The 27,929-nt window shown below is 48.2% G+C and overlaps 3 protein-coding genes across 5 annotated transcripts in view; 2 read left to right on the plus strand and 1 right to left on the minus strand.

Annotated features, from left to right (window-relative positions):
* Positions 1-27,929, plus strand: part of POMGNT1 (protein O-linked mannose N-acetylglucosaminyltransferase 1 (beta 1,2-)) — a 166,927-nt gene that overhangs the window by 38,435 nt on the left and 100,563 nt on the right. The gene's annotated exons all lie outside the window — the stretch shown is intronic.
* On the plus strand, positions 39-8,645 carry LRRC41 (leucine rich repeat containing 41). 2 transcript variants are annotated; one of them, XM_064665326.1, is made up of 10 exons: positions 39-314; positions 394-480; positions 979-1,049; positions 1,813-2,941; positions 3,329-3,574; positions 4,443-4,607; positions 4,823-4,921; positions 5,410-5,532; positions 6,411-6,486; positions 7,686-8,645. In XM_064665326.1, exons 1-10 carry the CDS (start codon positions 188-190, stop codon positions 7,918-7,920), a joined length of 2,358 nt encoding a protein of 785 aa, XP_064521396.1. In that variant the 5' UTR covers positions 39-187; the 3' UTR covers positions 7,921-8,645. The 2 variants fall into 2 exon arrangements, with proteins under 2 accessions (XP_064521396.1, XP_064521395.1); XM_064665325.1 differs by lacking the exon at positions 7,686-8,645 and adding an exon at positions 6,592-6,756 and having other exon boundaries at positions 111-314.
* RAD54L (RAD54 like) lies at positions 8,643-27,901 on the minus strand. Of its 2 annotated transcripts, XM_064665323.1 has the most exons (18): positions 27,816-27,901; positions 27,609-27,698; positions 26,411-26,530; positions 25,606-25,666; positions 23,848-23,983; positions 22,993-23,062; positions 20,630-20,918; positions 20,046-20,170; positions 18,094-18,244; positions 16,063-16,189; positions 13,920-13,994; positions 13,378-13,508; positions 13,161-13,271; positions 12,894-13,017; positions 12,512-12,590; positions 12,227-12,406; positions 10,715-10,878; positions 8,643-9,517 (listed from the first exon to the last, which is right to left on the minus strand). In XM_064665323.1, exons 1-18 carry the CDS (start codon positions 27,816-27,818, stop codon positions 9,316-9,318), a joined length of 2,238 nt encoding a protein of 745 aa, XP_064521393.1. In that variant the 5' UTR covers positions 27,819-27,901; the 3' UTR covers positions 8,643-9,315. The 2 variants fall into 2 exon arrangements, with proteins under 2 accessions (XP_064521393.1, XP_064521394.1); XM_064665324.1 differs by lacking the exons at positions 22,993-23,062; positions 23,848-23,983; positions 25,606-25,666; ... (1 more) ...; positions 27,609-27,698; positions 27,816-27,901 and adding an exon at positions 21,421-21,439.

The following is a 27,929-nucleotide window of genomic DNA, read 5'->3' on the forward strand; positions in this document are numbered from 1 at the left end:
CCGCCGCCGGCTGCCGCGCCCCTGACAGCGCCAGCACGGCCATTGCTGCGCTCCCTGTCCGCTTTATCCTTTCTTCCCGGGGCCCGCTGCCTTGGAGCCGGCTCGGCTCGGCCGCCGCCCGCTCGTCCGGCCCCGCCGCCCGACGCGACCTCCCCAACATGGCCGCCCGCTGCCGCCGCCTCCCAAGATGGCGGCGCGGGGCGGGGGGGCGGTGCCCGAGGCGGCGATGGCGGCGGAGGGGCCGCGCAGCCTGTTCGCGCTGAGCGCGGCCGCCGTGAGCCGCAGCATGGGCGCCCTGGAGCGGGACGTCTGGGGTAAGGCGCGGGCGGCGCGGGGCGGCGGGGTGCGGGGCCTGGGCCTGCCCGCACCCTGCCGCCTTCTCCCTCTCCGCAGCGCTGCCCGGGCACCTCCTGCGGGGGCTCCTGCCGCTCCTCACCATCTTCCACCTCGAGCGGGCCGAGGGCGCCGCGCGGAGAGCAGGTGACACCGCCGGGGACGGCGGCGACCGCGGGGGGGACCTCCGGGCGGGAGGGATGGGGCCCCCAAAGTGATGGGGTGGGAGGCTGCGGGGATGCCCCCAAACCTGGAGGGACGAGTCCCACACTAGAGAGACCCTCCGCTGGAGAGGGGAGCCCCGACCCAGGGGGGTGAACCCTCTGTGCAAGAGGGATACCCCCAGAACACCGTCCCTGCTACCGGGGCTGGGACAATCTCTTGCATCCAAACCCTCGTGCTCTGTCCCACACCCCGGCAGGGTTCCCGCACCGCTGCGGGCCCTGCTGTAACTTCGCTCCTTTTGAGGACCAACAAAACCTGACATTTTTAACTCGTGCCCCGTCAAAGGCGGCAGTTTTCCCCCTGCCTGTCCTTGTGCCGCAGGGTCTGGGTCTGTGCTCCTGGCACCCCAGTGAGCCCCAGGGCAGAGCACTGGGATGGGGAGAAGGGTGAAAGCACCCCGTTGATGGTTTTTCCCCCCAGGCCTCTCGACACAGCCCATCTGGCGCCAGCTGTGGGATGATGTGATGAAAACCAGGCCACCCAACTCAGAGGTGAGGAAATGCTAAGGTGGGAGAAGGGGCACGACACAGGTGCCGTTTTCCATGAGGTTTTGTTTCTGGCCACTTCTAAGCGATTGCTGGCACTTGTTTATAAGCATTCATAGAGCTCCAGACCAAAGCATGACCCTGGTAGCACAAACATTTTGGGAAGCAGGGTTCATAAAAGGAACGGAAGTGTGTAGCCACACCCTTCATCTCCCAACAGCGAGTTTGCCAAAAGAATAAAATTTGTCTTCAGAGATTCTCAGGGAAACAAAGGATAAAAACAGTATCTTATGTCGTGCTTACACCTACGCTGGTAAAAACTGTGCTGATGTCTTAGAAAGCATGAGAAAAATACTTAGAGAAGACAGTGAGTTTGCAGAATGGTTTTATGTAGGAAAACTGAAGCAGCTTCATTGAGTCATCATAAAAAAATCATTAGCAGGCAACTTAATGACAGCCTGTAAACAGATGCTCAGGAAGAAAATTGCCGATGACGTGGTTTTCAATAGGCAAAAACATGGCTCAGTTTCAAACCACTGAATATGTTTAAACTGGGCCAGAAGCAGAATGGAGAGAGCCATGGGAGTAAACTCAGGCTTTCAAGGAATACACTGAGGAAGGATGTTGAGAAGTAGAAAAGTGGTCTCAGTGGTGGAGGTAGCAGGAGGGGTTTTTGGACACTGCATTTACCAGGTTAGCAGACAGCAAAAATTTAGCTTAAAAAGAACGAGAAAAACGCTTTTTGTTCCTATGCCCTGTTCAATTGCAGAATATAACCTGTTGGAGGAAGAAGTTCCTTGAAACGTTCTTCTCCAATGTTCTCCACGGTGTCTTGGACGTTTCCTCCGACTGGCGCCTCAACGACCATCACTTTTCGCCGCTGCTCCACAGCTCCCCGCACGTGTCCCAGCTCACCCTCTGCAACATGCTGCAGGGTGCCGTGGAGCTCGCTGCTGAGCACAACCACAAAGTGCTGGAAAACCTGGCTGGCTCCCTGCGCATCCTGAAGTTCCAGCACCTCCTCTCCTCCGACCAGTCCATCAGGCGTTCGCTGGTTTTGCTCCTCCACCGGCTGATTCACCACGGCTCTGTCAGCCAGGTGTCCATGTATTCCTGGCCTGTTCCCGACACGGTTCTTCTCGTTCTCATTTTGAGCATGAGTGCTGGGTTTTGGCGCTCAGGAAATGCCCTCGCTTATCAGTGTGGCCTTTGCAGAGAGGACAGAGCCCCAAGCCAGGAGTTGGTGCAGGAGCGAGCAGAGAGTGGCCGTGACGCTGAGAGGGAGGGGAGCAATGGTGAGAACCAGAAGGGATTCCCTGAGGCCCCAGTGGAGGCTGATGCTCACCTGAACTCTGTCCTCTCTGTCCCAAGAAGTTCTCCCCTGCAAAACCAACCGTGTGAGGAGGCCAGCAGCGAGGGGCCCTGTGACCACACCAGCATTCAGGGGGAACCTTCCCCTCGCTGTGGCTCAGGGCAGCTGTCCTGTCACCCTGTTCTTCGAAAGACACGCAGACGGCTGAAACCCGCAGTGGGGAGGAAACGTTGCTGCCTCAGACGGAGCAGGGGACCCTATGCTGACCCAGAAGACCTGTATGATTTTGTTTTTACTGTTGCTAGAGAGGGTAATTCAGGGCTACTTGACAAAACCAGCAGCACAGAGGACGAAAACACAGAGAACTGGACTAGTTCCTCCCCTGGATCTCCGTGCACTGGCTGTGCTGGCTGTAAGAAAAGAGGAGGACCTGCTGGGATCTTTTCTCTGAAAGCTGCTCACCGCTTCCGAAGTGTGTCCACTCTGGAATTGTTCTCCATTCCTTTGACTGGGGAGACATGTCGGACTCTGAGTAACCTGCTGAGCTCCTGGGTGTCTTTAGAAAACTTGGTTCTGTCTTACAATGGTCAGTGCTGTGAACAGGGCGTTCCTTCCAGCCCTGCTCTAATGGTCTGACTTACTGCTCGGGTGTTACCCTGGTTTTGTTTTTACTGGGAGGGGCATTGTAAGAGTATTGGTGCCTCATCTTGGGTGTCAGGAGAGATTTTAATCAGCGTGAGGACTTGTTTGAGGGAGAGGATGGGGCCCTTCTGCTCCAGAACACCCCCAGCTTTGTGCTTAAACACCTTCAGAGAGGGCGAAGGGAAGAGCTGGATCTCCATCTCCCACTTGCAGCAGTCAGTGAGTTTAGGCTTTGACTCGGGTTGCGTGGCTGTTGGTGCAGCTCCAGCTGCGTGTGCATCAGTGTCTGTACGGTCACAGCTAACACCTCTCTGTACCGATGCTGTTCCAGGCCTGGATGCCAACATCTGCTGCATCCTCTCCGGGCTCCGGGCCCTCTCCCGCCACCCGGGCTGCCGCCTCCGTGTGCTGCGCGTGAGTGACGTCTTCTCCCACATGCCTTGCATGGAGCTCGTTCGCTGCATCCTGAGTGCCTTCCCACAGCTCCACACGCTCTCAGTCAGCTTCGACCTCAAAAACCAGCCGGAGGGGAACAGGCCAGAGGGAAATGCAAGTTGCAGTGAGGTAGAAATCCCAGGTAGGAATCATCCTCCTGAGTGATGACCAGGACTTGGCAGGCAGATACGGCTGTAAAAGCTTGGCACGCGCTTCACACACTCCACACTATTATGGTGGTGTGTTATTAGGCAATTACAGCCTTTCTGATTTAGATGCTGCAGTTTGTCACTTCTGGCCTGTGAGGTGCTCTGTGGAGCCTGAGTCTTGGAGAAAGCTGTATGCCAGCCTGCTGCAACATCAGCTTCGTACAGGGCCAGTCACAACCTGCTGGCTGTGACTGCCCATGGGGAGCATATCCCACCAGATCTGTAAATTGATTGGGAGCTTCCCTTTTGTCCATGCCATTGACTGTGAGGTTCTAACCCTTAGTCAGATCCTTAAGCAGAGGGAAGGCATCCCTTGATCATCTCAGTACCACAGAAGGTAGCAAAGCAGTGGCCAAGCCTGGGAGCTGCAGCAGCATGTGCTCAGCTCACAGGTCCCCATCACCCTTATTAGCCCTTGAACGGCCAGAAAAGCAGTGAGCAAAGTGTGAGTGAGTCTGCAGGGGGCTCAGCAAAGAGCTGTGCTCTGGAGAGACACTGACTGGTTTGTGCATAAAGAGTGACCTTTTCTCAAGCTTTATTTCACTGCCAGAGCCCTGTAGAAACTAGCAGCCCTTTGGTCTGGCAGGAGTCCTGGAATGAGCCGTAAGTGACTGACATCACCAGAGGTCTGAGTTGCCACGGAGCTCTGTGGGGCAGGGCACGTTTCATAAGCAATTTCTACCGACCTAAATGATAGTGGTGTCAGGCATACAGGCTTCCTGCCTGTTGTGGGACCAGCTACATTGAAGATGGGAGCTCCAGGCCAAACTCACTCATTGTTGCTTGTTTTTCTTCCCTTAGAAAGCTGCCTGGAGCAGCTGGAGATCCGATTCCCCAGGGAACCTCTGCACACCACGTTCCTGCAGCCAGTGCTCAAGGCATCGAAGTCCCTCCAGCAGCTGTCCCTTGACAGTGCCACGCTGCCCTGCTCTCAGGAGCTCGGGCTCCTTCTGGAGGCGCTCAAAGGTACCCCTTGGGCAGCATCACTGGGGCACACACAGTGTAGCTTTCTTCAATGTAGACCCTTGAAGTCTCCTGAGAAAAGGAAATGGGTGTCAGCGATGGTTCCTTTTTAATTACTCACAATCCAGCACAAATTACCTACAGTCCAGCTCAGTTTCTGGGTGTTAGCTGGGTCAAGGGTGTACAGTGCTTTACCTGAGAATTTGTTTTGCTTTTAGAGTGTACTCCGAATTTGAAGAAACTGAGCTTTCATGATGTGAATCTGGCTGAGCACCAGAAAGAAGTTCTGCTTTTGCTTCAGGATCCCGTCCTGCAAGGTACAGCAAACTCCTGGGTGCTGTTGCTTGGAAAGATGCTGCCAGTGGCTGCTTTCAGCTAGCTGACATTTAAGAGGTGATCTTTGGACGTGTAAGGTTTAGCCAAATGTCAGCAGTCCCTGGAGCAGATCTGTAGCTGCTGGCAGAGTGGGAACGTGCCTGGTTCTTTGTGCCAGCAGGGCAGAGAAGAGCAGCTGCAAGGCTGATGTATGGGGCAGAGAAGAGTCTGTAGTCTCAGCTATAAAACAAAGATTTTTAACCTGCAGAGCACATCAGCCTTTAACTGGGTCAGCTGGCAAAGCCACTTCCCTAGGTGTGATCTCAGCTGTCTTCCTGACAGAGCAGAAGTGCTGTTATATGCAATCCACGGCTGGAGTAGCTTTGTTATTCCATATGGATTAGGGACTGGAGCTGTCTGCAGAATGTAATCATGAAATAATGAGGCACAGGGAGTACTCACATGTACTGTCAATCCATTTCTTCTGCAGAAATCACGTTTTCCTTCTGCCGGCTGTTTGAAAGCTCTACTGCTGAGTTTCTGTCAGAAATAATCAATACAGTGAAAAGAAATTCATCCCTGAAGAGCCTCAAACTGCCCGGGAATCGCCTCGGTGCGTACTGTGAACACTGCTGTGGGGCCTTAGACCAGCTCTCTTGGAGGTAACTTCAGGGCTGGAGTCACTGACAGCTGGGGACACTGCAGTGCTGAAATTATCACATCCATGAACAGAGTCCATTTGGCTCACAAAGTAAGGAGCACTGGGTTCATTTTTTAAAGGCAAAATTTCAGTTGTGATCAGCAACGTACCAAGGGCCCAAGTGCCGTGCAGGCATTACAGCTGCTTTTCTCTGCAGCAAAAGCAAGTATCAGCAGGTCTCCAGATTTGACTGAACACTGATCTTCCTCAGGCTCTTGAACAGGAACAGATCCAGCAGCAGATGTTCTGCCTCTCATTCAAAGGCACAGATTTTGCCCAAGTTTGGGCATTTTGTGTCTTAACAGCTGTTGGCAGACACTGGAGAGATGGGAACAAGTAAGGTTTGTGACTAAGTGGAACTGAATTTTGAGAAATGATAGGCTTTTTGGATCAGAAGCCAAGTAGAAATGTTTGAGAAATTAATTTCAGGTGAATCCAGAATATTCTTTTCTGTTCTTTTAATGAAATAAAACAGAAAAGCTTGGCATAACCTGAATACACTTAATTTCTAAAACAAAGCTGCATATGGACTTCTCAAACAAAACCAGAATTTTTCTAGTGAAACAACTGTCCTATGAGCAGATGTCTTCATTGCCTTGAACACTGTACTCAAGGGGATGAATTCACTTTAGGCCACTTAGGGGGACAAACTGAGGGTGCAGAGATGGGCCCTTTGTGCTGTGTTCACATCATTACAGCCTCCTTTCTGCACTGTTATCCCAGCCCTGTGGCCATTTAAAATTTCAAAACAGTTCCCAGTTTGCATCTAAGTGACATTTCTCCCCTTTTAGGGAATCACAGGCTGGTTGCCCTTGCAGACATTTTCTCTGAAGATTCCTCCTCTTCTCTTTGCCAGCTGGATGTCAGGTATTCTGCTGCACTAAACACTGAATTTCTTGTTTGGGGAGGGACAGAGCTGAACTGGGCTCTGGCATCACGGGAACCTGAGCGTGGTTTTGTTCCTTCCTTGAGGGAATGTGTGCCCAGGAAAAGCTGAGAGTACTGCAATGGGCACATACAGCCTCAGGAACCTCCAGCATCTCTGAGGCATCTCACTGTTCCCTTTATAAATGAGTCAAGCTCCATCTTAAAAGCGGCTTTGGTTTGCTGCTCCCTTGGGAGGCTGCTGCAGGCCCTCCCCAAGCTGTAGGTAAGAAGTAACATCTCTATGTTTATTCTTAGCCATCAGTATGAACAGCTCTGTTTCCACTGCCCCTGTGGAGGGAATGTTGTCATTGCCTGTCAGATCCTGTGGAGGCCTCTACATTCCTTTCCTCATCTTTGGTCTTTCATCTGAAGTGCTGCTCTCTTCTTGAGCCTGAGTGGCCATAAGGATAGGCAGTAACCTTCATGAAGTATGTGGGGGGTGGCATTTCTGCAATATTAACAACTGCATTGCATGATTCTGCCCCCACCCTTTCCTTACATCCTAATGGCTCAGGTTGCAGACACACAGGCTTGACAATTTATTTAACCATGGCTACTCCTTCAGCAGCCTTGAATCCTCATTGTTACTGTACCTCTGACAAGATTCAAGTCCAGCATGCAACTTGATATTTATTTACACAGCTGTGCAAGGGAAGTGACCTTTGAATCTCCTAGAAACACCAGGACCTGACACATGCTCTTCAGATTTTCTCAGAAGGAAGACATAAATGATCACTTACTGCTGAGGCTGGTGCTGGGACTTGTAGGTTGGGGTAAGCCCCTTGGTCCAGGCGGTTGACAGCTGCTGTGAGACTGAAGTGCTCCTGGCACTGCTTACCCAGCAGCTTGGGTCCAGCAACATTTTAAGGCCACATCTAGATCTACTTAAGTCAGTGGTAAGGAGGATAATGAGTTTAACTTGTCAGCGGTTACCACCTTAGGTTTAAAATGTTTCCAGCCCTTCATATTACTGTGCTTCAGTTTTGTTTTTCACACTTTGTACTGCTGAAGGTGCACTTAGCCTTGAAACATCCCCACTGTACCTGCACTGGCAGTTACTGGAGGGAACAGTAATTTAAACTGCTCAAATTATAGCCTAGACTCTTAATGACATTTTTTATCTTTCTTTCCCTGGAAAGCTCAAATTGCATCAAACCTGATGGGCTCCTGGAGTTCACAGAGAAGCTGGAAGGCCACATCCAGCAGAGAGGGGGACAGATTCAGTTCACACACCTCCGCCTCTTCCAAAATTGGCTGGACCAGGACGCAGAAACAGCTCAAGAAGCACTTCGGCGTCTCAAAGCTGTGTGCAGTGTGGTCAACGACTCGTGGGACTCCTCCCAGGCCTTTGCTGACTACATCAGTGTCATGTGATGGACACAGGAGCAGAGAAAACCCATCAGCTTGAACTAAGCAGTTTGGTCCCAGGCCAGGACAATTGATTTCACAGCACAGGTGGGGGTTTCTTCCCCTGCTTCAAGCAGTACAGAGTTGTTCTTGTCACTTTTCTATTCATTTGAAGGGTTATGACAGTGAAGTGACACATGAGACCATGTGGGTCAACAGCTATATTTCCAGGTGATCTAAACTCTACCATCTTCCTTTGAGTACTTTAAGTGGGACATATATCAAAGGGGCTTCTGTGACTTCCTCCAGACTTCTGAACAAGCAGTTATTTATTTCACTGGGTATTGTGACAAATTTCATGTTGTTTCAGCCAATGCCTCATCCATAACCACCTCCATTGTGGGAGAGACTCACAAGCCATCTGGTTGTGGTCCTTGGCAACCAGCCCTGCTTTTGAGGAGGGCTATTGCACAGTATCACCTGAGGTCCCTTCCAACTTCAGCCATTCTGTGAAATAAGAACTCCTTCCTCCACTTAAGGGGAGTAGAAAATAATCTTAAACAAAGCCCCCAGGCCTTTCCATTTGGAAAATTTTACTTTATACCAAAAAAGATGCTTTATGTACCAAGTAGCTTGCTGTTTATTTGCAATCCTGTTGCCCCTTTCCAATGTCTGCAGTCATTTTACAGAGGTTTTAAATAGTTTGGTCTTTTGTAACATTTTTACAATAAAAATATATTTAAGACCCATAATGTACTAAAGTGTGAATTTTATTTCTGGCTGGTAAGGTGATCTCAATTAAAACACTCTGCTAGATCAGGGGATCCTGCCCATAACAAAGCAAGTGGTTTTAGAAATTAGTTACCATAATAGAGCCTGATTTTCTACTGCCTGCATGATCCTTCCAGTCAGATGTTCAACAGAAAAGCTAAAATTTTTTTCTCTTGTACAAATCCTGTTGTTCCCAAGTAATAAGCCAGGTTCACATTTCACAGCAGAAATGGATCCTGCAAGTTTTGATCAGCAGCTGTAAGCCATAGCTGTCAAGGAAAAAAAAAACCAACAAACACATGACTGCACATCAAGTACTCTAAAACTCCAGGCCTAACTTAAACCTGGCTGAGTCGAAGGCACAGACACCAACAGCAGGAGAACCAGTGCTAAGTCAGATCAAGCATGCAAGGTCCTGTTATTCCCAGTTCCCAAGGGGATGTTTTTCAGGCACACAATACAACAGCAGAGAAAAAGCCACGGACTCCTTGCTGTTGCAGTAGACTGAACACTGCCGAGGGCCCTTCCAGCCGCTCAGAAGCCACGCTGTTCTGCTATTCCACAGCCACACACCAGTCCAGCAGGCACAGCTACCCACTGCCCCTTTCCTTGAAAGGGATTAAACTTGCCCCCACAGGGGACAGTAACCTGTTAGGGAATCCCTCGCTGCTCCTCATGGGAGTGATGATGGAAAGTGAAGGTGACGGCGGTGTCCCAGGCAGCCTTCAGCACGGAGTCCTGCAGCCCCCGCTTATCCGCACAGTGGTGCCACTGGGACAGGTCCGAGGTGCAGTCGGAGCCTTCGGGAGGGGGCCGTACCTGGTGCCCGTTCACACAGCGACGGCACTTGATCCTGGAACACAGTCGGTGCAAGATCAGTGCAAGGCTCCTCTGCTGCTTCAGTGTATGGGTTGTTTAAAAATGCAGCCCCGGAACATTTGGATTAACTCCCCTCCACCTGTAACACCAACAACTGGATTTCCAGTTTCTGAATTACTACCGTGTTTCATTTAAACACACAATTACCTTCTGGTGAACTTGACAAATACAGAGTGACTCACACATTCTGGAAACCCAGAGGTTTTGTTTCTAAGGGCACTCCCTCTCCACATTTAACCACGTGGGAATAGTCCAGCAGGACCCAAAGGAAGTTGAGGTGGAGTTTCCCCTGAAAGGTGTGGGACAATTGCTTAGAGCAGCTCTGGAGTGACTGCTGCTAACTCCTTCTTAGTATTGCATCAGGATTCCTGAATTCAAAAGAGCACACTATACTCCAAAATGCTCCATCCTGGCTCCCACTACAGCCACCTGGTTGTCCTTGGGCTGTTTTGGAGATGCCCTACTGAGCTGTCACATAAGGAGACAAAGAGCAGCAGCAGCCCTGCCGGCAAGGGCTGTTGCCATGCAGACTGGATACCTACACTGAGCTAAGCTTTGAGTCACCTTAAAACTAACCCTCTTCATTTCTTGGCTGAACTAAGAATCTCAACCTTCACTGTGAAGCATTTTTCCTGCACTCCCTGTTCTCTTTCTGGTGGCTACAATATCACAGGTCTCAGGAGTGGGGGAGAAGGGCAGACAATGGAGGATTGTTTTAGTCCCTGGAAGAGCACTTGGGTTGGCTTCATGAATTCTTAGCAGATAGAGAAGCCCTAGCAGTGGGAAGCAGTTCAGCATTCGGAAATCACAGACCAACAGGAAGAGAGTGACAAGGAAGGACCAGGTTGGGCTCCACCAATCTGAGCAGCTCTGATCCATTTCTCTCTTTTCACTAACTGCAGTATTTTACGGTTTCCAACCACAGGCAGCAACAAGATAGTTTGCTCACTTGTCCAGCCAGCATAGCTTTTCTAAGACAACAAAAAGGGAGGACAGCAAGGAAGTGCTCATCCCCAGATAGTTAACAGCTTCAGAAGCAGAGACGCTTGGGGCCCCCCCTCTGAGTTTCCTCCTGCAGCCTGAGGAATGCCTGAGGAATCCCTGAATCACAAGACCAAACTGTGGAGTGGTTCTTTTGCTATCTCAGCCACTCATCATTCAGACTACTCACTTGTCATGGGTGTCACTGGTGGTGGTCTCATTCAGTGTGAAGAGCTCCTTCAGCTCCCCAAGGGAGAAGTGCCTTTCTACATCCTGCTCTTCATCCACCACACAGCTGCTGAGGGCCTTCTTGTGGGTCTGGCGTTGGAATATCTTCTCCTCTATGGTCCCTGTCTACACGGGAGAGAGTCAGAGATGAAGCACAATTGGGACACCAGTGTTATAGGAAGTGTCACAGATCAAACAGCACTAAGCTGTCAGGAACCCTCAGGGCCTTGCCAAGCCAGTACAGATGACAGGCAAGTTTTACTGTGCTGCACTCCAACCATGTCTATTTGGTTCCTGATCCAACCCCACTCTGCTTGTCTTTCACTGTGGCTACAGGAGTGGATCCAGTGGACATACGGATGAGGAAGAGGTGGAGCTGCCACTCGTAGCTAAAGCTCAGACACTGCACCAGGTTGTGCTGACAGGAAAGAAGGGGGAAGAGCTGAGCAGCTACAGCTGCTCCCTGACAAAAAATCCCAAGCACAACCTTGCCAAAACACAGCAACAAGGGCTAGCCCTGGGTGACACAAGCATCAGAAATATTTGCTGGCTCACCCACACACAAATCAATCACACCCTGTCTGGAGGGAGATGACTGCTTGTAAAACAGATGTGCAGAAAGCCCAGTGTGCTACATTCTGAAGGCAAAAATCTAAGAGCAAAATGTCTGTTTTGCAAACAAACATAATACCAAGGAGGGGGGTGATTAGTCATGATTTGCAGACTGGTTTCCTAATTCTAAAAGCAGTGCTTCCAAGTGCAGCCAGGCCAGAGAAGCAGCGTAACTCCATTAGGAAGAGATGGGCAAAGAATGTTTGTTTTGTTAAAGTAAAAATAATAATTGGTCAAGGAACCCAAGCTTACACTCAAGAAAAACCCCAAAACCCCCCAAACAACCTCAAAATACACATTTAAAAAAAAATAAAAAAGAATAAACCCCAATCTGAAAAGTGTTACAGTAGCCTGAAAATACTAGTCTCCTTCATGGTTTTTCATTACAGAGCAGCTACCCCACCTGCTAACTGGCAGCCCCATCCCAAATGCTGCTGTAATTCCAGGAATGTACCTGCTGTTTCTTAAGCACACATACACCCAACTAAAACAGGCTGCAGCCTGAAAAACAGCAACTTTGGCATCAGACATCCCACGAAATTAAAGAAGTCAGATGCCTAAACGACTTCAAAGGAGCATCTCTTATCTGCAAAGCCACAGTTGTTTCTATTTCTCAGAAGCCAGACACTGTTAGAAACCAGGGGCTGCAGTAATGACCCTCCAAGCTAGAGCCTTCATGGTTTTCCATGGCAACACATCTAAGGGTAGGAAGCAATTAAGTTCCAATCAATTCTGGTCACCAACACAAAAAGGAGTTCTTTCCCTCCTGGCCCAAATCACAGCAGCTGCAGTCTGGGCTGGCACCCAGTCTGGGCTGGCACCCAGAGCTCCACGCTGGGGAGGTGAGAGGAGTCTGGCTCACCGAAAGCAGTCGGTAGATGTAGCACATCTTCTTCTGGCCGTCCCGCCACACGCGAGCCATGGCCTGCTCGTCGTTGGCCGGATTCCAGTCGGGGTCGAACATCACCAGCCTGTTGGCCCCAATCAGGTTCAAACCACAGCCACCTGCTTTGCTGCTTAACATGAAGATGAACTCGGGGCTCTGGAAAAAGGCAGGCTTGGATTAGACCACAGAGGCAGCCACACTTTTACTCGCAGCCCTCAGAACTGGCAGGAGACCTGCTCGCATCTGGCAGGTTCCACTCACCGAGGGGCTGTTGAATCGCTCCACAATCTTTGCTCTCTTTTTAATGGACATGGTGCCGTCCAGACGGACATATAAATACCTAGAACAGCATTTACTACAATCAGACTGCTGCCATCTTTAGAGCATCCTACTTATAAGAGAAAAATCTGTCAAAACCAGCCTCGTAATGGGCTTTAGGAACTTTTGCAGAGGGCCAGAGACTTTCTGCTGAGTGACCCCAGCAGACAAAGCTCAAGCCACAGTAGTTCCAATTCAGGAACACTTGAGGTAAAAGAGATCATGAGTTCCTGCTGATAGAAAGTGTAGAAATAGACAGTTCTTTTACAGTGTAGGCTGCAAGTACCGTCTCACAGGATTAAAGAAGCAAAGCCCAAAGACAAACCTTCTGCTCCTGCAGAGCTTTTCAAATAGATCCAGTGTCTGAGTGTAGTTAGACACTAAAACCACCTTGTCACTACTGGTGCTTTTGGTGACAGCAAGGATGTAATCCAGAACCAGCATCTTTCCTGGATAAAAATGAAAGAAAGAAAAAGCTAGAGCAGAAGCTCCCAAATTCCGGACCTTGGAAGGGCACTTGATAAGATGCTAAATAGAGTCTCATGGTTGCCTGTGCTAGTCAGCACATCTGTACTGTTGAGTTCCACAGTACCTGAAAGCTGGGGCTCCACAGATTTGGTGCTGTAGCCAGCAGGGAACAAGTCCAGGGCTCCCATAAATCCTTCTTCCTCTTCCACACACTTATCATGGATAAGAGCAGGGTCTGCAGAATAAACAGAGCTCAGAAACTGTGGAGTGCACAAGGGAGACTCAAAAAACCCCACCAACAGTGCAAAGCCCAAAGCCACTACATGACTGGAACAACTCACGGTTACAGAGCTTCTTCAAGGAAGTGATGGAAGAGAGAGATGACACACTGATTTTGCCCTCCTTCAGCTCCTCCGCTGGCTTGGCTTGCTTCAGGAAGTTCTTGTACAGCTCAGCCTGCAGAGGTGTCAGTCTGAAACAGAACAAGAGCTCTGCAGTCTCAGCTTGCACCCAAACCAAAGCCCATCCTGCTCCACCTGCACACTGTGCTCCTTTCAGCTTAATTTTTTTTAGCTACAGGATGGACAGATTAGAACAACCCCCAAAGCTGCTGGTAGAGCATTGCTATCCCAGCCCAGAGCTGGAAGAGAAGCCTACAGATGCTCTGCACGGCCCAGGGCTCTGCTGCACAACACCAGAACACCAGAACCACCAGCTGTGGGTTGCCCATCCTGGCTTCAGGAGGAAAAGCAACATATTGCCAATGGCTACGACTTCATTCCTAGAGGAAAGCAGCCACAAGAACTGAAGGGCTCTTTGCAACATTTTAGTCCTTCCTGTTGCTCATCCCATTTCCCAGGCACAGTACATGCTTTTTTGGTACCTGCAGCAGACCACCTGCTCAATCTTCACTGGCAGGTATTTGGACAGGATGTCTGAAGTTCTTCGAATTAAACATCTGCAGGGAGAGAAATTAAGATCAGATGCTTGGATGACATCAAACCCCTGTTTTATCACTAGTTTTCCTCATGTGGTCAGTCCCTTTGACATCTTATCTCCAAAAGCCTGTGACAGTCTAACACATGGCAAAGGCCAGACACCATCCACACGAAGCCATGTTACAGAGCTCAGGATAACCCACTGTCTTTGACAGACTTCCAAACGTGGTTCATGAAATTTGGAGGGCTCAGGCTTGATTCCACCTAACAGAGCTCAGTCACTTACAAGAGAAACTCTGCTCTTCCTCAAAATACCAACAGCACTCACAGTTTGAGCTGCAAAGACCAGTAGGATGGACAGCAAATGAGGACAGGAATTAACCATCACACACCGTGGGCATAATCCAAATTACAAGCAGGCAGTTCCCCACTTAGTAGCCACCCTCAGCCAAGATGGTCCAAGGTTTCAGCAGAGGGCAAAATCCTTTGGGGCTCTGGAAATGCCCCATGGAGCAGTTCTACCACACTTAAGAAAAGATGGGATGAATTAGAAAAAGTGCTGAACTGAGCAACTAGAATAAGAGGTGCAGAAACCCAGTTCTGCCAGGAAACATCAAAAATATGTTACAAAACCTACAGAAGAAAGCAGGGATGTATGACAGCCCCAAAATCTGTCAAAGGCTGGTAAATAAAGGAATAATCTGATCTCCAAACCATAAGCAGTAGGATGAAAAATAATAGGCTTAAACTGCAGTAAGGGAGATTTATGTTACACATTAAGAGCATTTTCTAACTGCAAAGACAGTGATGCCCTGGAAAAGGTGTCCTAGGGAATTGCAAGGTCTTCAGTGCTGGGTGGGGGTTAAGAAATGGTTTAGGCCTACCATCTTCTACCTTAGGACAGCAAAACGGATTAGATGCTTTCTCTGGGGCCCTTCCAGCCTTACACCTGTGATTCCACATGGCTTTGCATCACCATCCCATTTGCAATTCCTACCAAACCTATCAGATTCATCTGTTACTCCTTGTGTGCTCCATCTTCCCTATTTGTGTACTATGACTGTTGCACAATAAAGGAAGGGACGCAGACCCCAACAGAGCCAGCCACAAGCATTCCTGAACACACTTTTACACCCCTTTTCCATCAGCTATAAAGAGAAATTAATGCACCTAAGGAATAAAAGCTCTTCTCCTCCCAATGTTTCCTTTTTCTTACACTTCTGCAGCTGATCTGAGTCAAGGTCAGGACTGTCTCTACAGAGAGAGACTGCACTTAGTGTGAAATTCAGTTTATCATGACTATGCACTATTGTATTTGTGATGGTTACAAAGGACTGGTTTAAAAACAAAACAAAAGAAACAAACAAACAAAAAATTTTTAAAAAAATGAAGACACCAGCAATGCTGAGAATTCAAGAGCCTTTTCTATAAAAAGCTCTTAAAGCCAAGCAACTGCCAGCAGATGTGAATAAACTGGTTGTATTCATGAACAGGTTTAAACAAATATGAAAAAATCAACCAAAGGTAAGTAAGACAGCATTTTACATCACAGAGGTGCTTCTTGGGGAACAGAAGTCTCATCTCTAACAACACTAGTCTGTCCTCTTAGCCCAAGAGAGCCAACACAACTATGAAAGAGTGAGCTGGACTCTTTTGGGTCTTGGGCAATCAACAGCACAACTGAGTAACATTCCTTATACTCCACCTGCTACTCAATACCTGGGCTGGATGGATCTCAAGTCTGACCCAGCCTACACTTGAGTTATCTTAACACAAATAAAAGGATGCTGGCTTATTATTCAGATCCCAGGAGAAAACAGAAACATAAGAGTCAAATAACGATTCAGTACCTGAGGGTACTGCTTGGGGGTGACTGCAGCTGACTGTACCATGCCAGTACTGTTTTCCAGACTAAAGCTACATGCTATATAAATCTCTTATGCAATAAATACTTGCACAATCACTTGCTGAATAGACGTAAATGGCAAGAGAATTCATTGCAGCTACAACTGTAATTTGGAAAGATAGCAGGGCTTATGCAAAGGGCTTATGCAAAAGCTCTGCAAAGAGAAGAGGGATGAAGTTCACCTGTTCACAATACTGATCAGCTCTTTAAGCCTCTCTTCTCCCTTGTGTCTCTCAGCTTCACTTGCATCCGCATCTCTGCCTTTCAAGATGGGCATTTCAAAATGTCTTTTAAATTCCTGTGCAGTACCTGTACAAAACAGAAGTGAGAAAGTGAGAACTACTACCAAATAACCTCTGATCAGTATCCCACAGCACCAGTTATCACATCCCAAGCACGGAGTCCAGCAGATAAAACAAACCCTCATCCCATCCATATGACTTGGTTTTTTTTCTAGCCAGGAAAAAAGATTCAAACAAGGCAGGCAAATGAGTACAACAGAAAATCATTTTGTACTCCAACAACAATGCACAGCCAAAGGTCACACAATTTCATTTAAACCATCAGGCACATACTGTTTTTGTTCACATTCCAGCTGTACTTTTACTCCCAGATTTTGTCCTTGCAAACAAACAGCACAGGCATTATGTGTGCCTACTCCAAAATTATCTGTAATCAGTTGCTTATTACTGGTCACAGGCTGAAAGTGGGAAAAATGACTACTGCATGCATGCAGCTTTGCTGCAGTAGTTCCACTATGAACCTCATCTCAGGAAGAACGAACTGGAAGTACAGGGAGACTAATCTTGCCCAGAGTACAGGTCAAAGGGGAGGTGGGTGAAATCACATCAGCTCCCTGTAAGAAATACCCAAAATTGAAGCACAATGGAACAAGCAGATGTAGAACATCTACCACCCCATTCCATCCTTTCCTTGAGAACTCCTGGGGGCAGAACAGCTGAACAGAAAAAGATTCAGCCCAAATATTGCTTGTAAGGCTAATAATTCAATGAACTGTGTTTAATCCAAGTTGTGCATGCACTAGAATTAATGAGAAGCCTCTTGGACTGGATGCTCAACAACCTGAGACAATCATGTGTGAGGAGTTATAGCAACAAATAAATGATTTACAAATTTGTTTATTTTAATTTCTTGGCAGAAAGAAAATAACCTCTTGACAAAGACAAGCTATTCCACACTAAAAAGGAGTAGACCTGCTTCCAGTGATACAGGAGAGGATGCAAAAACTACTTTGCTTTTGAAACAAAGAGCTTGCAGACATAAGCAGAGCACAGAAGCCAGAGATAGAAGATTTCAGTCTGCTACCAGCAGTTGTAGAAGGTGTTTGACCCTGAAAACTTACACTAATCAGTATCTCTCCTCCAGACTCTTTTCTATCTCAGATGAAGTTAGCCCCATATTCATAGGCCTCCCTTGCCTTAAAAAACAAGAGCAGTCTTAACTCCAGCTGCTAGACATCACCCTCAGCTTTCTCTGAGAGTATCTGAAAATGGGATGGCAGACTGCCAGAAATTTGGGCTTTGTTGCCTAACTCTTCCACAAGATACATTATTCCACCTTGCACCAATCACTTCATCCCCCTGATGGGGATGAGAGCAGGGAAAAGCTGTCTCCTAGGCTGCCTCTATACTCAATGCAGACAGAATGTCACATCAAACCCTCCTCACCATGGAGCCTCTCTCCTACAAAGACATCACTCCTGGCTTAGATTTCTGAATTTGCTATAACCTGGGAGTGTTGTGGCAAGTACCATTATGAGCTGGACCTTCCTGCCCAGCAATTCCTGTGGTATCTCCAAGGTCTTACTGTCAGAGAAACTCCTGGCCTACGTGGACATTTTAGCTGACCATTATAGCTACTCAAGATCAGCCACGTAGTACTCATATATTCATTTCACCTTAATTGATTTCCCTTCCAAAGTACCTGTTACACTGGTGTACTTTAAATTACAACCTTCTTGAAACAGAGCTCTGGTGATATACAGCCTCTAGAAGAGAGGACCTTGATCCAGACTTTCTGGATACAAACTGAGAATAAGTCTCATTGAATCGCAGAATGGTTTGGGTTGGAAGGGACCTTAGAGATCATCTAGTTCCAAGCCCTCTGCCATGGTCTTTCCTCCCACTAATGTCTCAGTTGTTGCTGGCCAGCAACTCCCCCTCCCTCGCATCTCTCACACATTCACCTCTTACCAAGGATGCCCGAATTGACAAAGTGCACCAGGCTGAAATACTCGAGCAGGTCGTTCTGGATGGGGGTGCCCGAGATGAGGACTCGTCGAGGTGTGTTTAAGCTGTTGAGAGCTTGGTAAGTTTGGTTTTCAGAGTTCTTCAGTCTATGGCCCTTTAAAAAAACAGAAAAAAGGAATTAAGCCGATAAATCCAGTGGCCCTGTTGGGAAGCAGCTTGGAGAGCCTCGTCAACACTGATATGCTGTATCTCCCACAAGGCATCTCATCATTTTTCCTATTCCCGGTAGTGGAGCAAGTGTTTCAACAGACTTCTTCCAAAGGCAAGAATCTGGTGGAAAACCTGAAGCCATTATGTGAGGAAACATGACATTACAAGCTTCCCAGACCAGGAATATGAGTCACATGCAGGCAAGAAGGCCTACCATGAAAAGAACAAGCACCACATGGTATAAGAACTGTTTCCTGTTCAAGGACAGGGATGTTCTCAGCTACCTATACCAGGCACTGAACTCTGGACCAGTAAAACTGCTTCACCCAAAAATCAAGATCACAAGCAATTCAGACCACAAGCAAAGGTCCAGAATTGCCAGACCTTTGCACACTAATAAAAAGAAGTTCTGCATCTCTCACAGGGTAACCTGAATACAGGCCCCATTTCTCATGCCTGATAAAAAGCAACTTTATTAGCATCTGAGTGCTACGTAGGACAAAGCACAAGTGATAAGATGCTCTTTACAAGTGCCAAACCACATCAGAGACGAGTATTTATTGAAAGCATACAGAAGACACAAGGCCAAGGACATGCATTCCCAGCCTCCTTATCTGCTGGCCCCATCCCAGGAGCACTGAGAAGTACAGGCAGTCACGGACTGAGTAGATAAAAGGTGTATGGGAAGCACACTCATGAGGACGTTTGTTCTTTATAAGCTCCTCTCAGCACTGTTCTAGCAAGTACAAAGCCACACCACTGGGTGGCACCACTATTTAACAAATCCCCTCTAGGAGGCAGTTGTGGACACCTCAACAGCCACCGAGGCCCCAGATGGATCATTTCAAGGAGGCAGAGGACATTTGTTTTATTTTGTCCTTCAAAGCATCTCTGGCTCTCACTACCTATAAATAGGGAACTATAAACGAAAAAACAACTCGATTTCAGCCAAGTGAAAGCAGAGCTTGACAACACGGGCTTGGCAAAGCCTGATCCAGCAGTTGGTGAGCTGGGAGTCATGCCAGCTCTGTTTCCTCTTGAACAAGCAGCATGAAGTGACTCCTTACCTAGCTCTCATACCTCTACCCCAAGCATGAGACAACAGAGAGGGGACAGAGGGTCCTGCCATGGGGGTGCTCTTCAAACTTCCCCCACAGGCACAGAATAAGATAGTCAGATAAGATGGCTGACAGCAGCCAACACTACACACAAGAAACAAATCCCAGAGTTATTTAGGCTGGGAGAGACCTTAGGGGTCTCCAGTCCAACTCCTTGCTCCAAATAGAGCCAAGTTAAAAATTACTGGGTAGAACATGAGGCCAGGCCAAACAGAAAGTATTTCTCACTTTAGTACAGACAAAACCAAATGAAAGCCAGATCAATGAGCCAGGGCCAGGATCTCTGACTATGATCCCAACACAGTCAGGCAGGCAGTGGACCTCCTTTCTGCTACACATTTCACACTGAGAGGGCCCTAGCAGGTGCCCCCACCCTGCCAAAGCAGCCACAGTTACCACCAACTGGATTTTCCTCATATCTTGGCTCACAAAGACACCCTCTCTTGTTCAGGCTCACAGAGTCTGGTTGATCTGGTTACTCAGAGCCTCTCAAACACCAGAATGGGTGCTGTCCACAGCTAAGCCTTGTTTCCCACTGTACACTTCCCTTTTAAGAAAGCAGATCAGGTTTCACCCGGATCCTGAGAAAATGCCAGGAATGGATTCTCCTTAAAGATGCCCCAGTACCTCATCACATATGACCAGCCCAACACTGCCCTTCTGCAACACCTCGGCGTGGAGTCGGAAGGTTTCGTAGGAGATGATCAGGATGGGTGAAGGCACTCGCAGGCCACGCTGGTTCATAAAGCCAACTGCAGATGGAAAAGGGGGAAGGAAAAAAAAAGAAGGATGATGAAAAGTAATAGAAAATGAGTCAAATAGCCAAAACTTTTGCCTTAAAAATCTTGGAAAACCTGCCTGTTTCAACTGCTCTGCAGCATCCCTTCCACACATGTATATCCATGCTCCTTTCCCCACGCTGTCCCCATTTCCATTACCCTCCCATCTCCTTTCCTGCCTTGTGGCTGGAGCAAAGTAAGAGGCACCGGGACTGCCCTAACTTTACACAACTGGATCTGGATTATTCCAAAAGATCAACTATTACTAAACGTGCAAGGGTCTGATCTAAACATGTTAGTGGAAAGACTTTAATCACTCTCCAGAGCTCTAGTGACAGCTCAGAGATGTTCACATCAGCTGCCGTGGGCTTCTCCCAATGCAAGATTTTGACCTAAACCAGCCAAGTGCACAGTTTGCAAACGTTTCTGTACCTAGTTTACGGTCAATCTCTTCTTTGGAGCCTCCATCAATGGCCAGTGGCTGGATCCTTCCTCCCAGCCATTTCTCCACCTCGTTGTACCAGTTTCTCACCAGGCTGGAGGGAGACACCACCACGGCTTTCTCGATTTCAGGCTTGCAGTCCGGGCTCTGCCGGAGGAGCGTCCACATGAGTGTGATGCACTGCAGGGTTTTGCCCAGCCCCATTTCGTCTGCCATGATACAGCCATGGCTCCCGGGGATCCGCCGGCTCGTCACACAGTCCCACAGGAACTTCACTCCCTGCCAAAAAATTGTTCTCTCAGAGCAGGATGGGGACAGCAGCAGCAGAATGACAACTTCATTACCACAATGCACAGGAGTGATACTGCAACAACCAGCACACACACATCCCTGGGGACATGCAGTGTTCTAATGAGACAGAGGGAAATCACCCGAGACACAACTAAAATGCAGCCACATCTGGTTTGGAACAACATTGCTGGTGCCAACATGTACCTCATAACACGCAGGAAATCATACTACATTTTAATTGTACAGTTATAACCAGTTTCCTGACATGAATTCCCAGAAATTTCTACCCTTGACTGCATTAGGCAGGCCCAGGCCATAAATTAACATGCATTGATCACTTCAAAGAGGTTAATCATCTTAACGACACCCAATTAGGTAATTTTAAAAGCACAGAATTATAGAGTGAGCAGAATTGTTTCTGCTGCCCGATTAATTCCCAGAATACTCTTAGCAGCCTTCATCACTTCTGCCTAGAAGCACAATGACTCACCTGGGGGCTCAAGGTCCAAAGCAGATTTAGCTTTAGAGAAGGCACAGGGCTGAGGTTATAACCCACGTCACATGGTGGGAGAAGAGCTCAGCCCTGCATTAGGCTCTGACACATCAGTGAGACAGATAAAAGGGGAAAAAAAAAAAAAAGAAATGTTCTGCAAAATGTTCCTCTACCATGTGATGGTAAGAGAGTCAGAGAAAACCAGGGCATTGTGCTGGGAAAGTACAAGCTCCCTGCATTGTGTCAACAGAGCAGGGAGCAAGGAATACAACCTAAACACACCTGCACAGATTCACCCCTCTGTACTCCACTATTAAGGACTGGAAGATGGAGCACCTTCACTTACATTCTAAAGTCCTTTTCTTTCTTTCTTAGGCCCTTGCAACAGGCTAATGGAATGTATTTAAGCCAGCTGAACAATTATGACTTATATTACTATCCACAAGCCTGCATTTGGCTGTGGATCCAGCACCTGGGCAAAAGTCACAACAAAGCTGGAGCAGAGCTGTACAACTCTCTAGGAGAATCACCTGCATAAAACAGCACAGGAATCTTAGCAGGAAGAGACTTACTCATCAGACTAGAACAGAAAGTGTTGTATCAGAAATATCTACCTGCCAAAAACCAGCAGAGACACCAACATAACTTCGAGTACTTGACAAAAGCACCAGCAGGAAGTAGCTCACACAAAACCAGAGTGCCTCCAGCCATGTAGCCAGGGACGAGCACTACACCGGGTCACAGGTTCAGGACCAGCTCTGAGATAAAAGTACAAGCTATGAGCAGCCTACAGCACCCCCAGAGCCATGTGAAGATCTGCCAGGCAGGGACACATCCAGCTTGACCTGCTTAGCCTGCAAGATCAGCAATCACAGCTTCCATCTGTGCTGCCTCCAGGCTCAAATGATAATATACTGCATCTGGGATGAACTTCTAACTGTCCAGATACCTGCATTAGGTATCTGGAGGTTTGTACCCACTGTTGCCATATTGTGATGTTGCACATATTTACAACATATTTTTTGGCACTGTCCACTGTCATGTGTAGGTCAGAGACAGCTCACACCTGTAAAGGGCAGCCTCCAAATAAAGCATACTGAAGTAGGAACCTACTCCACACTTTGTCGGGTAACATGGTACCAGAAAGAGGAACTTCAGTGTTTCCTGGCTCAGGAAGTGCAGATCCAATCAATTCTGCTGACCAGTAAAACAGTAGTGGACAATCTGCCCTGCTTGACTCAAGACTGGGTTGCAACAGAGTTTATTGCAACTATATCCAATCAGCAGATCTCCATCTCCAGACATCAAGGTAAGTAAAGGCAGGACTTTCAGCCCTGACTCTTTGCTTAAAAAAGGGACAAAGAATACTGGCAGCATTCAGGCATCTAAGAGGATGGTTAAAACCATGTTCAGTTCACATTTGCAACAGACCAGAGTCCCTTTGACTGTCACAGACTGTCAGTCTGTGAGGTCTATGCAGACCTGTAACAATTCCAGCAGAGGAACTGCAGCTTTTTGAAATGCACCAAGCCCTTCCACCACACCCTCAGGTCCCGATGGAAAACTTACTTCTCTCTGATGGGGTCGTAAAACACGGCTGAGGACAGGATCCACCACAACATGGACAGGTGCTTTGTCCCTGCAGGAGGCAGTTGAGGAAGAAGACTGTGATTAATGAACCCAGCACAGCATATGTTTAGGTTTTGTTAAATCTCACTGTTATCCTGAGGACTTCCCTCTGGTACAGGGGAAGTAACTGCCAAGAAGAAAGTGAAAAATGGATTAATTCAGTTCTGAGAATGAAGTCACAGAGGCCTGATCCACAGTCTAAACCATCAGTGAAACCATGTAGGTGGGCTGTGGTTAAAACAAGGGCAGAATGTTGTTCAGAGACACAGTTAAAAAGTCATTATTGTTTTTCTTGTTTCGATAACAATATTGTAATTGTATTCCCGGAGAGAGAAACCCCCTCCTCTGCCCATGAAGATCCAGCTGACAGCCCTTTTAAGTTATAACAGTGGCTTAAAAGAAACTACTTCAAAATTAAAACCATTAGGCAGCCTAACATTGACTGTCAGTCATCTCCCTCTGCTTGCCCTTAGATGCTGATGTTTCCTGACTGACAGCTAAGCCATAGGATTTTCTAAACAGCTTCTCCATGCGTGCAGGCTCATTCCCTGCAACAGATTTAAATTTTTGATGTGTGGGAGATGAAACGGTCTATGGAAGAACACAAACAATCCTGCATGGGTACATTCTTTCTTTGATTGTTACCATACCTGAACCAATTCAGAGGCAGAACACTTGGAAACCAACTTCCCTTGATGTTCAGACCCCAGCTCAAGCACGTCTGGGAGAAAAGCACATAAACCTACACCTAGGAGGAGGTCAGAGCTGCAGCATTTCTGCCAGGTGATGACTCACTTGTCTATTTTCAGCTGGTCGTGGGCACTCAGCACCGGGGGCTCGTACAGAACCAGAGCTCCTTCCTCAAAGGGGTCATGGAGAGGACTCCTCACTCCCGCCCGTTTGATCCCCAGCGCGCGCAAGCCCAGGGGCCCTGAAAGCGAAAAAAGGCACAACTCAAAGAACAACATCTTCCTGGAGGAGAGCTGAGCCTTGCAGGAGAGCTGGATTACGTTTAGGAACAGTGAATTAATTGGGTGCTGGAGTGGAGGTGCACGCACAGCTGGTGCAGACAGCAAACTAAGCAGGGCCGTTGTTTGGCAGCGCTCTGCGGGCGCACAGCGGGAAGCTCTGCGGCAGGGAAGAACAGAACGAAGGAACAGAGGAAAAGATGGAGCAGTGGCACTGCTGCCCGAAGATGGTTGTTCTGGCTTTTTGAAAGCCAAGTAGGGCTCCAGAATGTGCACCTCAGCAGCTCAATAAATACACTCCCACATACAGTATACACTGGATCAAATCCTCTTTTGGGATCACCTAACCCAGACTTAGCCAGAGATGCATCTCTGATGCAAGGTCAGGAATTGATCTCTAACAGTGATGAAGTTCTACAGTATCATAGTTAGCATCATACATACTGCCACTACTTACTTGCTAGAGTAGAATAATATTCTAATACTATTTTCTCTCTGATGACCAACAGGAGATGTTTGACCCTGTAACCAATTTCTTTGAATAACAGAAACCAAGCTCGAGTCCCTTTTCCTAGTACTGTATTTTGATGTCACAGTTTTGGAACGGAGACAAACACAAAAAGAGCATAAGAACAAAAAGAAATCCCCTTTCCCACCAAAACTCGGGCAACTGTGCTCCCAGGATTGATTTTGCTTGGAAAAGATTCAATCACGGTCTGTTTGTCTGCTGCTTGCTAAGGTTCCTTGCAAAACAGGAGTGTATCACAAACTGAGGCAGCAGCACACACACACACACACAAACACCAAGAAAAGAGCACGCTGAACAGCCACACTTCCCAAGAAAGAGAGGAAGATAACAGCCAGAGAAAGCAGCTCTCAGTTATAGCTCTGTTTCTGCCTCCTGACAAATCCGCTTTTCCACAAAGCTAACTCTGCCAAACTCTTCTGGGGCTTGTCATTCCATATTCAGTGTCTGCTTACAGGCGTATTTTTATAACTGAAGTTTGAGTGAGACTGGTTGATCTGCATTCGAGTTTTTCAGCTGGAGGGTGAAGGGGAAACAGGGGACACGAACAGGCCCGTTTGTTTCTGAGATCTTGTGTTTCACTGATTCAAACCAGCTGAGGCTTTGAACTTCAAAACTATCTTGTTTTGAAGATCACCTTGAGGCTCAACACACCAAGCCAAGCAGAAACAAAACTGGCACATAGGATCTCTTTCACCTCAGCCTTCTGTCTGTTTGTATCATTATTTAAATGGTAAACCTTCATGGCTTGGAATTCATCTTGCTTTTGTATTCGTGATACAGTGTAAAATCTCCTGGCACTACATCAAATGCATAGCAGTAAGACTACAAAATCCAATTCTGAAACGTAGGATTATCCAAACTAAATACTAGTAAGAAATATGAAGACTTAGCTAATATGCCAGTATTTTTCTTTCAAAATTAAGTCAGGATTTCTGGAACACATGCATCAGTGCAAAAAATAATAATAATCCCCACAGATGTATTTGACAGGCCTAAGCATCATCTGTTTTACCCGAGTCAGCCAACACAGACAATCCTTAAATCTCCTCATCTTACCTTTATAATTTGGAATGGGGACTTTGAAGGGTTTGGACAAAATGCTGCGGATAAAAGCCTCCTAGGAATTCAGAAAGAAAACACATTTAAGAAGCCTGAAATCAGAGACTGCTCAAGAAGGCAAGTCCAGGACATTTTTCAAAAACTCAATTTTGCCAAGTGCTCAGAGTTCCTCTATTTAATCTATTCAAGCTTCAACTCCAACTATTTTCAAGAAAATCCAAAAGGATGAAAGTCACAAATCAGCACTATTCCCTCCACCAACTCCACTTTTCAAAATGATTTTCCTTTGGGTTTTCTAATGCATGAAATTGAACTCCCATCTTCCTAAATCCACCAGCTTTATTCATTTCTTTAAAAGCTATAGCTTCCCCCTGCCTTGGTAATTCAGTCAGGCAACTCATTTCCTTTAAAGGATCTGGGTTACCATTGCAGGAACATCCATGCTGGATCAGCAAGCACCCAGCCAGTCCAGCATCTGGTCTCCAGCAGTGGAAGCTTGGGGAGAACCAGGCAAGCAGCCAGCACTTGACCCACCTGGGGGGAAAGTGACCCATGTCCCTGGGCATTGTCCTTCAGCTGGGCCCCACAAAACCCCCTCATTCAGGATTTTCACTACAGGAAGCTCCCCCACCACACCTCCTTCAATATTAAATGGCTGGAGCTGGCAAAAGACCTCTCCTAAAGACTCTGTGTGTGTGTGTGGCTTCCATAATACCTCCAATTAAATGGGGCCACGGAAGCACTTGGACTTCCCCGATGGATGAGCACGTGCTATGGTGTGCCAGCAGCAACACCCACTCACATGCTGAGCGCTGTCCAGGCAGTGGGGTCTGTTGGTCAGAGCAGCCAAGGGTTTCCGGAAAGGAGACCTGTAACATTCCCCGCTCTCCGTCTCACCGCCGGCCTTCTGCCTCTTCCGAGCCTGGAAAACGGAACCGCGACAAAACAACTCAGGGGCATCTGGCGAGACCAGAAAGATGCATCGCTGTCACACTCAGTGAGCACCAAACCACACAGACCATCAGCCAGGCAGCTGAGCAGCTCTGAGCAGACACAGCCACCACTCGCCCCCACTGCCAAGTAACGGAGCCAGCAGCACCACCAAGGTCACTGTGCCCTAAAGTTTAACCTCTACCTGAAGCTTAAAATATTCTCCTAGCTAAGAACCACCTGCTACCCTGTAAAAGGGCAGGCTTGTTCACACTAAGATTAGTCCTGTCCCGTCCCCCCGAAAAAGCGGAATTAAGAAAAGGAAGGGTCAGTAGCAGAAAACAAACTACATGCACGTCCCCAGAGGCTCCCATGGCACCTGTTGTTGTGCAGGTGAAAGGCCTCACACTGAAACCTACATTTCGAACACTTAGAAAGGCGTGAAAATAAACAAGTCATTGATCTGTTTCCGAACTTAACACAGTTAAGTCAGCTTCTTCAGCCTCTTCACCTTGAGGCACGGTTTCAACCACCTGCTGGCACAGAAAAATGGATTTGACACAGAAAACACTAGGTGAGACTCTCTGACCCATCTGACATAGAACATATAATTAGGACTAGGGCTGGGACGAGTGTCATTATGAATGGCTAAACGAGGTCTTAACTGTGTCTTACAGATAACCGGTGAAATTGATGCTCCTGTGTCCTGTTACAAAAGACGTAACCTTCTGTTTTGTCTTAAACACTGGCCTATTCCCAGTTACCCAGTCACCCACCCCTTCACAGAGCACTGGGAAGCTCTCCCGGGGACCAGTTTTTCCCTAACCACGAGCATCACCGGTACACAACGAAACTCTTCCGTCAGCCGCCTGTCCAGACACAAACTTTTACCGCGGGTGGCGAAAACAGCATAAACGCGGGGGCTGATGCCCAGAAGGAGGATCCGGGGCCGGGGCGGGACTTGGATGCGCCGCCGCCGCCCCGCATCCCCCTGCCCACGGCTGCGGGGGCAGGGGAAACACACACACACACCCTGCACACCCCAAACCCCGCCGGGGCCCCTCGCTCACCGCCGGGGGGTGCCAATCCTCCTCCTCCTCTTCCTCCTCTTCATCGCCCGCCTTCCTCTTGGCCAGCTGGCTGGGGGCCAGGCTCCTCCTCTGGGACAGAGGCACAACACACACGTTCACACAGAGTGAAGGGCCGGCGCAGCTCCCCCGGCCCGGTGCCCCCCCCCACACACACACATACTCCACCACCACCCCCCTCTTACCCACCATCGCCTCACGGATCCTGATCCCGGCCCCGCTCCCGGCCCGCGCGCGCCGCGCCGGTGGCGGGAAAACCGCCGGGCCGGCCCCGCCCCACGGCAACAGGCGTGGCTAAGCGAG

This window comes from Pseudopipra pipra, chromosome 9, assembly GCF_036250125.1.
Source record: "Pseudopipra pipra isolate bDixPip1 chromosome 9, bDixPip1.hap1, whole genome shotgun sequence".
Classification (NCBI taxonomy): domain Eukaryota; kingdom Metazoa; phylum Chordata; class Aves; order Passeriformes; family Pipridae; genus Pseudopipra; species Pseudopipra pipra.

Coding starts and splice junctions, on each gene's coding strand:
- RAD54L (XM_064665323.1), bottom strand. Junction 23,984..25,605: donor CCCCATTCCAAATTATAAAG/GTAAGATGAGGA, acceptor TTTCGCTTTCAG/GGCCCCTGGGCTTGCGCGCG. Junction 20,171..20,629: donor AGAGATTGACCGTAAACTAG/GTACAGAAACGT, acceptor TTCCATCTGCAG/TTGGCTTTATGAACCAGCGT.
- LRRC41 (XM_064665326.1), top strand. CDS start 188: ATGGCGGCGCGGGGCGGGGGGGCGGTGCCCGAGGCGGCGATGGCGGCG. Junction 2,942..3,328: donor CTTGGTTCTGTCTTACAATG/GTCAGTGCTGTG, acceptor ATGCTGTTCCAG/GCCTGGATGCCAACATCTGC. Junction 5,533..6,410: donor ACTGCCCGGGAATCGCCTCG/GTGCGTACTGTG, acceptor CTCCCCTTTTAG/GGAATCACAGGCTGGTTGCC.